Source organism: Dendrobium catenatum, unplaced genomic scaffold (genome assembly GCF_001605985.2).
Source record: "Dendrobium catenatum unplaced genomic scaffold, ASM160598v2 fragScaff_scaffold_53, whole genome shotgun sequence".
In the NCBI taxonomy this organism is placed as follows: domain Eukaryota; kingdom Viridiplantae; phylum Streptophyta; class Magnoliopsida; order Asparagales; family Orchidaceae; genus Dendrobium; species Dendrobium catenatum.
The window spans coordinates 634,889-651,913 of record NW_021318515.1 but is presented as its reverse complement, the minus strand read 5'-3'; the positions used below and the strand labels follow the sequence as shown (position 1 = coordinate 651,913).

At 34.3% G+C, this 17,025-nt stretch overlaps 1 protein-coding gene across 3 annotated transcripts in view; it reads left to right on the top strand.

Annotated features, from left to right (window-relative positions):
- Nucleotides 1-17,025, top strand: part of LOC110096886 (DAZ-associated protein 1) — a 57,079-nt gene that overhangs the window by 30,890 nt on the left and 9,164 nt on the right. For all 3 annotated transcript variants that reach the window (XM_028694425.1, XM_020823025.2, XM_020823024.2), the window contains 4 exons: nucleotides 2,911-2,976; nucleotides 3,113-3,198; nucleotides 3,321-3,366; nucleotides 11,071-11,125. In XM_028694425.1, coding sequence (XP_028550258.1) covers nucleotides 2,911-2,976; nucleotides 3,113-3,198; nucleotides 3,321-3,366; nucleotides 11,071-11,125 — 253 coding nt within the window. The remainder of the gene's footprint in view (nucleotides 1-2,910; nucleotides 2,977-3,112; nucleotides 3,199-3,320; nucleotides 3,367-11,070; nucleotides 11,126-17,025) is intronic.

Below are 17,025 nucleotides of genomic sequence, written 5' to 3'. Positions count from 1 at the left end.
TATATATATATATATATTATAATATCTTAATTCATGAAATTTGAAAATCGGCAAAACATTTATTTATATTACTAATTAATTAAAATACACTCTCCTAATTTATTTATTTTTATTACTAATTAATTATAATCTCCTAACTTAACTTATTTTTTAAAAATAATAATTAGTTACAATCTAGTGTGTTAACTCATTAAATTTTTTTTCTTGATTGGAACGTTTAATCAAAGCAACTTTAATGCACCAAATTGGTTAGCACATTTAAAGGAATGCGCCATATGGTTTGGCGCATTCTTTTGAATTCGCCATACCATTTGGTGCATTCATTGCTTTTATAAATTTTTAGGTTTCTGCTTTTGCTGCTAATTGCCATTCTAACCCCACTCCTTGAAAAGAAAGTCTTGGAGATTTAGTAAATTTATCTCCTTTGTACAATTGCAAGATTTAATTCAGTAACTTCTTTCCTTATATTATTTTTTTTATAAAACTTATTATTTATTTGAATGATCAATCAACTTATTATTTAAAATTTTTTATATAATTTGGGTTTAACAATGTATACTTTTCAATCAGCTACATGATTTTTTGTGCTTGGTTGTTTTTACAAATTGATCATCAACAACAACATCAAGCCTTTTTCACACTGCATGGGGTTGGCTTCATGAATCATTTTTCTTCATTATGTCATGTTAAGAGTTTTAAATCTAATAAAGAAAGGTCATTTCTAATATTTTCTAACCAAGTCTTTTTAGGTCTACCTCTACCTTCCGTCTACTCTCCTAATCAGGTCATCGGAAGGCTGCCATTTTAAGTGACCAAACTATCTAAGACGATTCTCTCTAATTTTATCTGGCACTGGAGCTACTCCAACCTTTGCACGAATATGCTCATTTCGTATCCTGTCTCTAAGAGTAAAGCCACTCATCCACCTGAGCATCCTCATCTCTGCAGTACTTAACTTAATATTAAGCTTCTCTTTTAATGGCCAACATTCTGCGCCATAAAGCATTGTAGGTCTAACCAGCATTTTATAGAATTTTCCCTTAAGTTTGAGTGGTACTTTTCTATCACACAACAAGTCCAATGCATTCCTCCACTTCATCCATCCAACTTGAATTCTACTAATAATATCTCAATCTATTTCACCATTACTCTGAACTATAGACCAATATATATATATATAAAACATGTACTCTTATTAATAACTTGATCACCCAAAGTCACAATCCCCCACTATATCTATTACTACTAAAATTACACTCTATATATTCGGTTTCAGATCTACTCAAACGAAATTTTTTAGACTGTAAGGTTGACTTCCATAATTCAAGTTTACCTTCAACTCCCTCTCTAGTCTTATCAGCAAGAAGAATATCATTAACAAAAAGCATGCACTAGGGTCATGAAATTGATTATGGTAGAAAATTATTGAATTATCATCTATATTGAAAGTCTTCATGTTTTTAATTTTCATGAAAATTAAGTGTTTTGGGTCATGAAATTTTGCTTGATTTTGTCCATCTTATAATAAATCTGCCTTAGAAACTCTCGACTGCCCTATATAACCACATCCTAAAGCATTTCTTGTTGGATGGCATTACGAACTAGTTCTACATTCTCGCTTCTTCCTCTGTTTTATCCAAAAACATCACAATGATTGTAAATTTAAGTAGTTTTGGTACCTTTTCTATGCGGAAAAATGCTTTCTGTGAGGTTTACTTAACTAAATTTTCCAGTCACCATCCTTGTTGCTTGGAAACACAGTTTCCTAGTTTTGAGGCAGTATAATTGTTTCTTTACATGTTGTTTTGGGAGAGGAATTGGTCTAAAATAAAAAAAGAGTCGAGATGAATGTTTTAATAAAATGTTGAATTGAAATTCATGTCGTTGTTTCTCAATAGTTGGATGTGACAGTGGTGGCTGTTTGCTGCAGCTGATATGATAACATCCTTGGGGCCTTCTCCATCCACATGAGTCTGAACTTTTATAATCTTTCTTGGCATCATCATCATTAGCCTCAAACAACCTAAATCTTGATTTATTTCTCTTTTACGAACTTATACTTGTGTAAACTGGTGTTCTCTTTCCACTTTCATGCTCTAAGTCTGTTCACTTTATGGTAGGTTTTTCAAAGAAATTCTTGATAGTTTTTATAAAGATGGATCAAATGTTTTTATTTTTTTATTGGTCATTGTTTTTCTTCTTGCAATGTGTCGCTCATTTTATTCAATGTAAATGTATTGCCTATCCTTCAGCTTCTTCACCTTCAATCATTTAGTTATTTAGGCATAGCTTATCTTTTGATTTACTTTATGGCATCTGAATTACTAGTTAGAGCACACGAAGTGTTGTGTTTAGTCCTCATTAGATAGTTGATAAAGTATTGGTATAAGAATAGCAAGTGATTGGCGCTTACCCTTAAGTTTTTTTGGTTGAAAATATGTCCAACCATTTTTGTATATATCCCAAATTTACCCATTTTGGTTCACTCTTCGACAAGTGGTTGTTGCGGTCTTTGGCTTCCATTGTTCTTTAGTTGATTCTATTGTGATTGAGCGAAGTTTAGGAGTGTGGCTCCCATGATTGAACAAAGTTGTTGAGTGAGCTTTTGATGCATAATACTTAATAAAGCTTTTATATGAGAGACTGTGACGGTTGAGATGGAGTGATCTCTTGTGAGTGGGAGATTATTTGTTAAGTTTTGAGTTTAATCCTATACATTGGATTGCTAAAAAAATTGTTGTACAGAAATGCCAAATAGCTCCCATAAGTTTAATCTTTTGTGTTGAAACTAGATCATTATTATTTCTACCTCAATTTTGATCTCCTTTTGAATTGTTCCACAACATAATTTATAAGTCTATTAATAATGGATCAAGAATTCTCTTACAAGCTTATGATTTTATTTTGCAGAATGCACTTGAAAGTGACCATGTTCTTGGAAATAGAACTCTTGAAGTAAAGATTGCTACTCCGAAGGTGAAGCTAGGATGTTAGAATGAGTTTTTTTCTTTCATTCAGAGTTTTTCCATCTAAGGGCAATGATAAAAGTTGATCTCTAGTTAACTAATTTGTTTTTCTTGGTCTTGGTACGTTGCCATTCTTAACTTTACAGGAAGAAATGAGGGCACCTGCTAAGAAATCTACTCGAATTTTTGTGGCCAGAATACCACATTCAGTCACAGAGTCAATGTTCCGAAGGTAAATATTTTCTAACAATTGCAGGTTTTTAGTTTTTTTGGTGGTGATGGATGTTTGTGAGTCTGTGACATTGTGTTTCAAATACCACGAAAATTAACCCTGTGCAATGGAAAATTTTGCAGTTATTTTGAAACATATGGAGAGATAACAGACTTATATATGCCAAAGGTGAGTAGTAGTTATGTATTTGTTTATTCAAATGCGTCTTGATATTACATATGCTTCTTTTTCATTATAAACAAGTTGTATTCATGCACACGTGCCTGCTAAGATTTTATCTAGAATGAATCATTTCCTGGCACTTGTGGCTGATGACGGTAACCTTGCTAAAGGTTGGTGCCTACTTAGTGGAGCATGTGACAATATTTTGTATCTCATTACAATCCAGCCTAAACTGTTTTATGTAGCTGTAGCAAACCTTACCCAATTGCTACGCAAATGTAATGCCGAGATGGAACAATTTGTGTTAAGGATCGACTCCTACCTGCTATATCTTTTTCAGTGCTCAATGGTTTCTAGGATTGCATATCTTCCAAAAGATTAAAGAAGCATGCTTGTCAAAGATATTAATGAAATAAGAAAAAAGGAGAGTAAAGTAACTTGTTTACGTTAATATGCTTGACTTAGGAACTCCCACCACAATTATTGGCTCTTATTTAATGCTTTTGCTGGCCAGTTAGTTTGCCGAACACAGTTTAGACACCTCACCAATTCAATTTGCCAAACCATGAACAGAACAGGTCTCCCAAAACCTTCCTTAAAACAGGTACACAAATATAGCTCAAACAAAAGTGACAAGGACACTCAGAAAGTTCCAGGACCTTTTCTCTGACTTGCTTTGTTCTGGTTTCTTTAATTCTATATTGGTTAAGTACCCAACACGAAGCATCAGCTATGGGGGTCAATTGGGCCAGTCTGTGCATGAGGTTGCATGGCTAGCGTACTTTGGAGTGTAATTAAAATGTTTGAATGAGCTCCCCGAGCTTTAGGCTGAAACCCCCTATTTTTAAAACTTGTTTAAAAAGGTTCATTTTGCCTATTCAAGCTTGTAGTAGAATATTACTTGGGTCTTCATCTTATGCAAAAGACGACGACTCATTGCAGAATACTTCTCCTCCTTTGCATATGTATGTGTCCCACACCACCCGAATTGCCTCTTGTAGAGTCATCACTCTTAGAGGAATTTGTTTCCAAGCATCTCTGTTGCAGATGACAGTGGCAGGTTATAGTTTTCCTGTATTGTATTAGAGTTTCATGGTCTAAAGCTTCGGTGTTGCTGATATGGTTTTGAAAAAAAAAAAAAAACAATAAGTGCCCCCTATGTCAAGGATTTGATGGAGGAAATAGAGGAAATCTCCTTTTTTTTCCCTTTTTCTTGCAGTTGGTTTGTTGAGATGAATTTTCTCACGTCTTTTCTGATTTCTGCATCAATGTCTCTTCCTCGGAATGCAATTTCCTCTTCATCTTTGACTATGAACTCAAAGAATTCACCACTGAATTGGTTTTATAAAATTCAATGCATATTCCCTTGATAACTTATGCTAATCTGATAGACTAAAACTTGGAGTCCTTTTTATACAAGTCAAGCTTTTCCACACAACCTCAATTCAAATCTTAGTTTGGCTCGATAGCATCATTGTTGTCCTAATTAGCATTAATTTGCCAATAGAAACCTACCCATGAAGGCTTCTAAAACTCTTGAAATGACTAACATTCTCCATCATACCCAACTTATTAAAGACATTAAATCCGATAATTAATTTTAATAATAGTGCTCCTTGAAATCATGCAAAGGGTGATAATTTAATCTTCGATAGTGCATTTAATTTACTATAAATAGGCTTAAATTCATCAATGAAAGGAGGGGAGAGAAAACAAATAGAACAAGACTCATTGAATTATGTGGAGTTGGATTCCTATTTGGGAATGATGGAAACAACTATGCAATACAACTCTATTATCTTCCAAATCCATCAAAAGATAGATAATTTTTTTTGCATAACATTTTCCTGAGAGAGAAGTAATTAATCTTCTACAATATTCATATAAATAAGTCGTTCACAAGTCGTTATTCGTGAGCCATGCTCTTTGTGGTTGTTGGTGGTATACTGCTCCTTTTTCAAACTGTGAATATCTCTCGCTTGCTATTTCTTCTTATAATAGATGCAAGCAACATTTTTAAACTTATTATGAGACTTACTTTTACCATGCATAAAGGTAGCCCATTTTTAAAAAATCTTTATATGATTAATAATTCCTCAACTTGTTTTTCATCTCGTGCCCTCAGACTTAGAAATCACATCTTAAGGATTCTTTAACATCTTGTAAGTGATTTTTTTTTACAATACAACATAGTATCATTCAATTCTTTTAAGTTAAATGTAAAGAGCACAAGTGTAACAAGACTTGATTCTCATCATGAACCAGCAAATCTATATTCCTCAAATCTTTAAAAAAGGAGTTAAACTTATTAATATGTGATTTTTCATAATTTTTTCTTACTTGCGTAGAAAATACAAAATTTTCGTCTAATGAAATTTATTAGAGACAAGTCGTGTACGAATATTTTTTGACTGGGAATAGAAACTCTTCACAATTATTTTCTCCAAAACTTTTGTCAAGACCTTATTCACCAAATATAACTATATTGTTGAGAGAATTCTTCCAATTGCTTTTTCTCATTAGTACTTGATATGATTTTTTTTTTTTTGGAAAAATCTACTTTCTTATGCAGAAGGCCTATTGAGAACTAATTCGATGAATTAACAAAGTATTAATAAAGAGATCAAGACAAGTAAAAGGCATTAAGATTTATATTGTTCAACAAAAATAGTTGCCTACATTGGGAGATGAGATATTTCGATATAAGCCTTTTAATAAAGATTATGAGAATAAGATTGACTTTAGTGACCTTAGCACCCCAAGTGAAATTAGATATTTTTATTTTTATCAACATATTAGTAAAACTAAAGTTAGAGAGACTTTAAATAAAATAAAGCGTGGAAAAATTGTTGAACCTTATGATATTCCAATATAGATGTGAAAATGATTAGGAGATAAATGAATTTTTTGTCTTGCTAAACTTTTTAATATTGTTTTGAAGACAAAAAAGATGCCAGATGAGTGGAGTGTGTTGGATCCTATTTTTAAAAAAGGTCATGCACAAAACTGTTTGAATTATATAGGAATTTATGTTCATGTGTCATATATTAAAACTATGGGAGAGAGTTATTGAGTATAGGTTAAGGGTTTCTCAAAATCAATTTGGATTTATGCTGGATAGGTATACTATGGAAGTTACACATTTATTGAGAAGTTTGATGTAGAGGTATAGAAAGAATAAGATGGATCTTCATATGATATTTATTTATTTAGAGAAAACATGTGATAATGTTCCAAGAGAAGTGCTTTAGAAAGTTCTAGAAAAGAAATGAGTTAATAATGCTTATATTCAAGTCATTAAGGATATGTATGCATGTGTCATTACTAGTGTTCAAACACAAGGTGGTTTGACTAATTATTTTCCTATTTCAGTTGGATTACATCAAGGATGAGCTTTAAGCCCCATATCTTTTTGATATAGTCATGGATGAATTAAAGAGGTCAACCTTAGAGTCTAAAGTCTTTCGCTTGAGTAGATCTAAAACTGAATACATGAAGTAAAATTTTAGTAGTAATAGATCTAGTGGGGGAATTTTTATTTTGGGATATTAAGTCATTAAAAAGAGTACATGTTTTAGATATCACAAATCTATTGTTCAAAGTTGTCGTGAAATAGGTTGGGATTTTTTTAGTGAAATTTAAGTTGGATGGTTGAAGTGAGAGGAATGCATCGGGCCTATTCTATGGTAGAAAAGTACCACTTAAAATTTTGGGGAAAATTCTTTAAAATGGTGGCGAGACTTGCAATATTTTATAGCACAAAATATTGGCCATTAAAAGAGAAACATAAAATTAAGTTAAGTGTTGTAGAGATGAGGATGCTTAGTAGATGAGTGGATTTATTCTTAGAGACAATGCTAAACGAGTATATACGTGAAAAGGCTATAGTAGCTCCAATGGTATATAAGATTAGTGAGTCTCCTTAGATGGTTTGGTCACATAAAACGTTAGCCTTCCGATGACCTGGTTAGGAGAGTAGATGTATTAGATTTGACTTATGCTAAAAAAAGCAGACATATTTAAAAAGATTTGGTTAGAAAGTATCAGAAATGTCTTTTTCTTATCAAATTTAAATAATAATTTGACTATTAACAACACAGTGGAGAAAAAAGGATTCATGTTTCCAACTTTACATAGCAGGATGAAGGCTTGATAATGATGTTGTTGGCAAAAATAGTTGCCTACATTTTTGAAAGAGAAGAAAGAAATTGATAGATTGTCAGGAAGCTACATAAGATTGTAGGTGTAAGCAGTTTCCATAAATCAAACTATGCCCAATCTCATCGTAAAAGATGCCCAAATCTCTCAATCTAAGGAGATAGAATAACATTCTAATTATGATAGAAATAAGAGGACCACATGGGAGATGATGAACAAAAATAATTTTTATTTAGGGATTTACATACATGCCACTTTATAATACTCATATTATATATTTAACACCCTAAACTTAAATATTTCATTTATAGCATTCAAACACAAACTTAACATCAGAATTAGCACTCCGTTCTCACTCCTTTATTCCTCCCCGCTGAAACCCTTCTTCCCGCGCGCGCCAGACATTCCCACTTCCTTCCCGTTCCGAGCATGCTCTCTCTGTTTTGCATCGCACAACTTCCCATTTCTAGCTCTTACGTACTCTAGCAGAAATCCCTCTTCCTGGTGTGGTCTCTCTGTTCACCGAGTTTGGAGGCTTCGGTATTGCTCTCCATCTCACCGAGGTTATCTAAGACAAGGCTGTGGGCAATAGTTCTTGGAAACAAAGCAATATATCAATTTCAAACTCTAGTTTTCTTCCTTCATGATACAAAGAGAAAAAGGAAATAAAAGTACAGAACAATAATGAGGCAACTTGATGATGAATAGAGGATTGGTTAATTTTATAGAGTTAAGAAGTAAGATATAAAAGCAATGCTAATATGTGTAAATAGCATCCACCGCAAGCGTGAAAGAAACTGTTGTTTTTATCAGAAAATAGGTGGTCTATCACAATTTTGTGGAGATGAGACAAACTGTTGTTGCTTTTATCGGAAACGAAATGACTTGGATTTCGACAACAAGTAAATGAAACGAAAAATACCTAAATCACAGGAATGACAGCTCGCGAGAGGAGCGAATCTTAGCAGGAGTTCATCTACAGGGATCTTAACATGTGGTAGAAAGAGAAAGCAAACAGAGGACTTCCCGGGAAGAGCAATCAAGGAGGTTGCATTTCGCTGGAAGGCCACATGAGCAGTTTGCGTGGTTAAGGCTTGTTGCAGGAAGAGACGGAGTAAAGGTTGGTGGAGACGGAGTGGTAATTCTGTTGTTAAATTAGTATCTGGGTGGTAGAAATGTAATATTTAAGTTTATGGTGTTAAATATGTAATATGAGTGTTATAAAGTGGCATGTATGTAAATCCCCTTTTTATTTATATTATAAATAACATCACCACACTTCCTCATGCAAGTGCCTTGCTTAATAAGCTCACCACCACACATATTTCAGCACCATTGTGGTTGCAACATGTCTTGACAATTTACTACTGTCACAAATTTAAGATTATAGCATTTTCTTTCTTTTTCTTCTATTTTTTGTTCTCTCTCTCTCTCTCCTTTATCTTCAAATATTTCTTTCAAAACCTACCCAGAAAGCCCGTATGACTATTTGGAAATCCCTTAACTACAGTAAAGCAACATGCTCAACAAATATTTCACGCATCTCTAATTAGTCTTCTAAGTCAATACGGTGGAAAATCAAAATCAAAACTTGGTATGAATTTTAACGTAAGAGTAATTCCTTGCCAAGTTTGTAATTAAATTGTTAACTTATTTCTATTCAGTAATTTAATTAAGATAATTTTATATTTATTCTAAAATTTGTGATTATGATGTCAACAAGAATATATTTTGTACAATGCTTTCCATCAAATTACTATAATGGGGTCAATCACGAAATTTGGGCTAATCCTATCATTATTGTTTAAATTGCATTTTAGGAGTGGAGCAAAGTGATACACTGACTTTGCGCATCACTTGTCTATAACGTACAAGAATGCAGCGAAGCACATGTATTGCACTGTTTCATCTTGTTGTACTGTAGCATTTAGTTATTTACTCCTGCTTAGAGTGAAACCCTAGTTCATATTTCATAATTGGGTTAGTATTTGCCATAATAATTAGGCAGGATAGTTTTCTTCATCTCTTATTTTCTCATAGAGTTGGTCATTAGTTCTTCGTTCTCTCCTGACAGAACTAGTCACTTCTCAATATGCTCACTCCCTTGCTAGCTCTTACATGCTTTTTACTAGTTACTGTTACTAGCCTTTATAGCTTTCCACTCACAAGCTTCTTTTTTATAATGCTTTTTAATGTCTAATCTTCACACTCTCTTGCTTCACGATGTCTCTGCCTCTCGGACTATTACTGGTAACTTAATTCACCAGTATATTCTTAATTTTTAAGCACTCTTATATCATATTATTATTTGTATCATTTATATCTTTAATTTTTTTTTGCTTTAGAATAGCTAAAAGTTGCTATTATTGAAGTTATCGTTATATTTGCTGAAAAGTTATTACCTGATATAATTTAAGTTCGTTTAATTAAATAATTATTATCTACATGTAATACATGTAATCATGTATAAATAATACACAACTTTAAACGTTCTAGTTAGTGAAAGCACCACTTCTCCTTTTTGTTTTGCATATTGAAACCAAAAGGACACCTTGTGCATGCAGTTATTCTTAGTGCTTCAAAAACACTAATAATCATGAATAGGAGATGCATGCAAATTTTGTTACTTATGGTTTGTAGGATGAACAGTGTTGACAATCCCAAAATTTTTTTGGACTGATTGGTGGTAGGATATTCATAGTTATAGCTTGATACTTTTAGAATATCAAGAAAATTGATGTGATTCAATTCTTTTTTTTTTGGGTATTGAAAATAATTTGCAATTGTTTATGTTTTTCATATCTTGAATATCTAGTCTTGTGGTGCATTTTTGGATGGTTTCAGCTATAGGATAAGGTGCCAAAAATTTTTCAGAGGGTTTGATATCCATTTGCCCTAATCAATTTTCAAGTTGTAGAAACTAACACCATTGTTTGCAGCAGGGTTGTTAACTAACCTAGCTGAAGATTGGCTTAAACTAATTTGATCAGACATTTAGGCGAGCTGTGTCGGGTTGTAATCTAGTTCTATCCAATTTAGATTTGAGCCAAAGATGGCTCATTAAATCAATGCGATTTGAAAATTTGATATGATTTCTGTGATTGTTAATCTCATATGACATTTTCTTATTCCAACCTTAATACAAACATATTATTATAGGCACACATACATTCTACTTCAATATCATGCTATCTTGATTCGACCTTAGCTAGGCTCAATTCATGATTGATCCATGCTGATCTTGGCTCATTAGTTGGCAAGTTTGCTTCGATCTGAACTCAATACAATCTAAAATCTTATCGTATTTTCTCTTTGATACACGAGTAAAATCTACATCTCTAGTTTGCTGTGATAACATGAGGGCTATGTTTAATAAAATTTCATATTTGGATGCTTATCTACTATGGCAGTTGATGATTATTCTCAATATATTTGAGACCGTTATTTTATAGACAATGTTGATTAGCATAACACCACTTGGTATCTTTTTTAGTCAGCTTAAAATAAAAGACCATCTGCTAGTCAAATCTTTTGTTTTATACTTTTCTACAGGAGCAAGGTTCAAAAGGGCACCGTGGAATTGGATTCATCACTTTTTCTAGTGCTGGTATGCTCTGTTTTGTCTCCTGCTTTGCTAGTTCAATTAGTTTTTTAGATTTCTATTTTTTTCTTGTTTTTATGCTGAAGTACAAAAGTCAATTATGCAACTTATTTTTTCTTAATGCCCATGTCTGTATCTATTCAATTTATCATAGTCCTAAAATTGTCCTAAAATTGTCTATCAACAATATTGATCATGACCTTTTTTATGAATGGTAATCCTTCTGTCTTTTAGATAAAATAGCAAAAAATAGCTTAATAAGCTACAAGTTGGGACATGAATCTTATCAAGCAATCACTCATAAAATTATTTATTAATAGAATGTAACAATAACTATGCCCTATATTCAGACCCGCTAACTTAAGCTTATGCTTGAGTGGTTAGTAATTTAGAATGAGTAAGTGACTTGGTTATGCAATGCAATAAGAGAATATCATTGATATTTTGTTTAATAAATATCCTATTAGACTAGCTATGCAATTTGGATGAAAGTGTTTGCAAACAAAAAGTTCATTGTTAGTGAGTTGAATGTTACCAAATAAGAATGAAAATTTGGATATGTTCTATTTCTAAGAGGGATAGAGTAATAAATAATTATATTGTAGTGAAATATTTGAAGTAGCATAGATTGAAGATAATATAGTTGAAAATTAACTTAAGATGATTTGAGGATACACAAAGGTAAATGATATGCCAACAAGATGTTGATAAAAGTAATTTAGATTTATTCGGAAGGAAAAGTATATGTCAAAGATAATAATAACAATTCTTCTCTAGGGGTTTTCTGTGGGCTCCGAATAATTCCATTTTTTATGTTTTGTGATCCCGGCCTCTCTGCGCCATCGATCTATTTTTCTTTTGTTTGTTTGTGATGACAATGACGTCAGAGAGTTTTAACGAGATTAGGTTCCGGGGGAATTTTCAGAAGGCAGATTGGGTTTTAGATAAGACACTACCCAGAGATTTCTCCCTCATTTTGTGAGGACTTTTTTGATCTGAGTTCTGGTTTCCTATAAGGCGCAAGCTCCTATAGTTAATTACTCCTCCCGATGACAGGAGAGAACTTTCGATTAAGGCTAATCGTTAAAGCGGTCGAATAGGTTATAAACCCATCATATAATAGCAATAATTTATGGTTTAAATCTTAGATTTGAATTTTGAAGTTTAGAATTTAGAGTTTATCACCATAAACTTAAAACTGGTGGGGGGGGGGTGAAGACGAGCCCAATCAAGATCCCATGGTTCCATCGTCCCGGGCTGTCATGATCCCTGGTCTACTTAGTCAGAGGAGGTAGTTGACCCAACCTGACAGAAGGCACCTTGTCGGCAGCCATGGGTTGCTTCGTCCAAAAATACCTTGTAGACTTGGGTTGGTGTTTGTCTAAGGGGATATATCTGAATTCACTTTAGCTAACAGAAGGCTTTATGCCTATCGAATATACCCTATGATTCATAACTCAAGGGTTTGACGCCGTTAGGGAACATACGGGCTTTGGCCGTGATCGTAATATAATGGTGCCATTTTGTGGCAAAATCACCCGATCAGAGGGCACGTGCCACGTCCCTGTTGGCAAGAGACTATTTGAGGATGAATCAAAGTGATACACATGACACACATTCGCTCTTTGTGAGCTGAGGTTAATTTCAAATTTATCACCCCTGACAAACAGTTGCGGGAGGTGGATGATTTTTAGTTTTGAGTTTTTAGGTGATTGATTTTATTTCAAGAATTTGGACTTTTGTTTGATTTGAGATTTGACCCATCCGGTTGATATTTTTCTGTCAACGCGGCCATCATCGGGATGACTTCAAAATCACTTGTATTTTTATAGGATTTTGAGAGGCATTTTGTTATTCAAGTCATGTCAACTCCAGTCCTTTCGTGGAGGATGATGAAACTTGAATATTGGACCCGCGCAGCATTCTCAAATCGTTGGATTTAAGACTTAGATGTGACGATTGGAGCACATGCGGGTTATAGCATTTGACCCTGCGCAACATTCTCGGTCATTAGTGTTTATACTTTTAACATGTTGACCGGAGCACATGCAGGGTTTTACTTGGTTCAAGGGATCATATTCAATATATAAGGGGCATTTTAAAATATTTAAATATGATCCATTTGCGAGAGTGATTTTATTTAAAAAAGATGCTCAAAATTTCATTTAAGGGCCTACGAACGTCTTCTGTCCGTTAGCACACATGTTGCGGATCTGATGGCGTAACGTCGTATTTTGCCTTTGGGTTGGAGTAAATAATTTGAAGCTATAACCACTTAAATCTTGATGAATTAGACTCTTTCTCCTCAAATGACATGCTTTATATTTTTAATTGAAAACTTGAAATTTTAAGTCACATATATAACTATGAGGAGGACCATTTACTTGTATGGATATTATTGAACATGAGATATTGTTTCATGCATTTTTCTTTATCAATTATAATTGGAGTCAAATATTTTAGCAGGTCAGAGTCAAGTCCTGACCTTAGTACATTTGCACACAATCAAATGAATATAACCTCATTATATCTATATGTATCTTGAATTAGCAAGTAATCATCAAGCCTCTAATCACCGTGGCATAGCTTTTAGCTTCGTAGATCAACATAATCAAATGGTTGGGAATGCTTAGTTGTTTTGAGGTGAAGGGCTTGAATGACCGCATGAGAGTCTCCACGCTACTACTGACCAGGTGACCAACCACTCCTTCCAATGTCAATTACTCCCCCAATGCTAGACTGAGAGAGAATGACCACCCCAATCATCACTGCTAAAGCCATAATTCTCTTTGATAGCTTGAGAGAGAAAGGATCAAATAAGGTTCGGTGAACGCTTCCACGATTCTATCGTGAATTCCCCTTTTGGGAACACAAGGATAGTACTACTGTCATCTATAAGCAAGTCACATACCTTGCTATTAATGTTGCATCTAGTTCAGAAAATGGCGTGGTGTTGTGAGCTACTAGACTTCCGAGGTGCTAGTAATAACTTTTTTAAAACACATACAAGTGGACCGCCCTTATCCCCTTTGACGTCTTCAACATCAGTTTGTTGATTATCTTCCTGATTACCACTATGTTCTTCTCCCTCAGCATCCAACTGTTGCAATTGTTGTCGGTTGGGGCAAACGTTGGATTTATGTCTCACTTGAAAACATCGAAAACACTTAATGACTTGAGGCCGCGCATAAGGGTTCTCCTTAGCGAGTGCTGTATTTTTGGGTTGAAATCTAAGCTCAGCAATTGGCCTGGCAGGACTCATGGGAGGATTACTCTAAGGTGGCACTTGAATCTTCTTGGCTGTTGGCGCTGTTTGTCTAGCAGCATCAATGCTCGATTCCTGGAATGGTCTTCTGGGAGGTTGGCTGCGGTTTTGCCTCTCCAACTGTAGCTCTGCTTTAAGTGTGAAATTTACTGCTTCCAACAATGACCAAATCGAATTCAGCTCTAGTTTGTCTCGAATGACGTCCTTCAGACCACCCACATATCGAGCTACTAACTAGTTGGTTGTCTCATTAAGATCAATTCCATAACCTATATAACTCTTATGTATACTCACTTACGAAATGACAAGCTTGTGTGCAGTGTTGGTATTTAAGGTAGAGCAATTGCTCATAATCAGTAGGGAGGAAATGAGCCCGCAACAATTGCTTCATGCGCCCCTAGCTACACACCCCGCCCCGATCTTCCCTTCTTGGGGACTGCATCAACTGTGACCGCCACGCACTCGCACCACCCTTATGTCTATAGACAACATACTTGACTTGCTTTTATGGTTCAATCTCCATGTAGTAAAAAAATTCTCCACAGCCCTCTCCCAATCTAGATAGTCCTCAATGTGCAATCGTCCTTCAAAGAAGGGTATATCGAGCTTCACTCGAAACTCACTGCAATGACGATCAAAGACTCATTGGTCGCTGAAACTGAGGTGCCCCATTATCCCTTTCAGACTCGTGAAAAGCCTTTGGGATGTAGTTTCCCCCATCATCTTCGAAGTTGAACAACTCCTGGAAAATGGGCATTCGCCTTCGTTCGCGAAACCCACGAACCCCATGCCTATTTGGTGGTGTAACTAGTCTCATAGGCTTGAAAACGTTATCTCCGGTCAGAGCTCCCATTAGGAACTCCCATCGTTACTCCACTGCCAGGTGATTGAAATTCGTGGCCATCTCGTCCAGTCGCTTCACGACTTCAATGTATGCTACCTAGAGCGCCTCTAGGTTGTGATCCTCGTCACCCGTCACATGCTTGCTAGATTCTGCCATCTCACCAAGCCGCTGGCTTTGATATCTGTTCCGATGTGGTATACTAAGGAAGAAATAGGTTAGAGCAGAAAAGCACTAAACAGAGAACCATGATTTTCACTATAAATGATATTTTTTCAAGATGACCTCTCTCCCACCCGACGGTAAAAAGCTTACTGTCATGAGGTTTGTCCCCATGTTGAAAACGGCTAAAACTGCAAAAGGGTAAACAATACTATAATACCTATAGAAGCAACTAAGATAGTGGAGCAAACATCATATAACGGTAAACTAAAGAGTAGTAAAATAAACTATAGTTATGGGTAACTATGATGCATCGCTTAAGTAGGCTATTTTTATTTTATGAAATATGACTTATAATTTAGCCGCTAACCATGAATGATATGTATATGCTAATTTATAATGCAATTTTCGTTGATATCTAATCTTTAATGTGAGGGGCTTTTATTTCTTTGTTAATCATTAGGCTATTCAATTGAAATTCGTGAGTAATATATGGGCTTCATGTTGATTTTGATATGAACACTCTTATGTATAAGCAATTAGTAAAATGCTGGATTGCATAATAAGGAAGATGGGTATGTATTTGCTAATCTGCAATGCAAATTTTTTTATTATTTAATTCTTAATGTGAGTGTTTTAATTTCTATATATCATAAGGTTATTCAAATGATATCCGTCAGTTCATACATGAGATTGATGTTGATTTTGGTATGCACTCTCTTATGGATAACAATCAGTAAAATACTTGATTACATATTAAGATACATATGGAGGATCTTATTTTTGATAAGCTATGTAAATTTTTTACAAAAGTTAATTATGTGGTTGATTTTAGAGTTTAGATTTTAATGGGTAGAAATTTATTCTTAAGAGCCTACTTCACATCATGTTTAGATTACCCTCAAGCGAAGCATAAGATGAAGCTTAGGAAAAACATGAAATTTATAGCACACACTCAAAGTAAGCATATAATTATCACATGAATCAAACAAAAGAATAATGATAATGGCCATTTACAACCATAAAAGGAATATGAAACACAGTTGTGTTGCCCGGAATATACAACCTAGTCTAAATCTGTGGACTCGGATTGTGGGTTTTCAAATGCTTACAAGGTTTTACTTTTCGTTTCGTCTTTTTGGTTCATCTTTCATTTGGTGTATCATACATGCCTACCTAATTTCCTATTCTACAAATGAATTATAAATATATATAAAAAATGATTACACTCTTTCCCTACAAAAACAAATATTCGAATAATGTATATATGAAATTCCACACATCATACATTCATAAATTTCTTGGCTTTGATGGTGCCAAGCTAACTTTAATCTCTGTTGGTCATGCTCATGCCTATTCGGGCTTTAATATTTAAAGGACACCTACAAGTAAAAGTAATTCCTTTTATATTTTTTTTTTCGCCCCTTTTAGGTATGACTACCATTATGGTGAAATAGATATTTCAACTATAACATTGAAATGCAACTGTCTACAACGCAAATAATCATTGAGCAACATTTCATCTAAACAATCACATGCCAAAAAGAAAATTCTTGCCTCAAAAGGCCTAAAAGGTTGTGCATTTATTGTGTGTTGGGTGGTGTGTTGTTCTTCATACTATTATATGATATATTATTT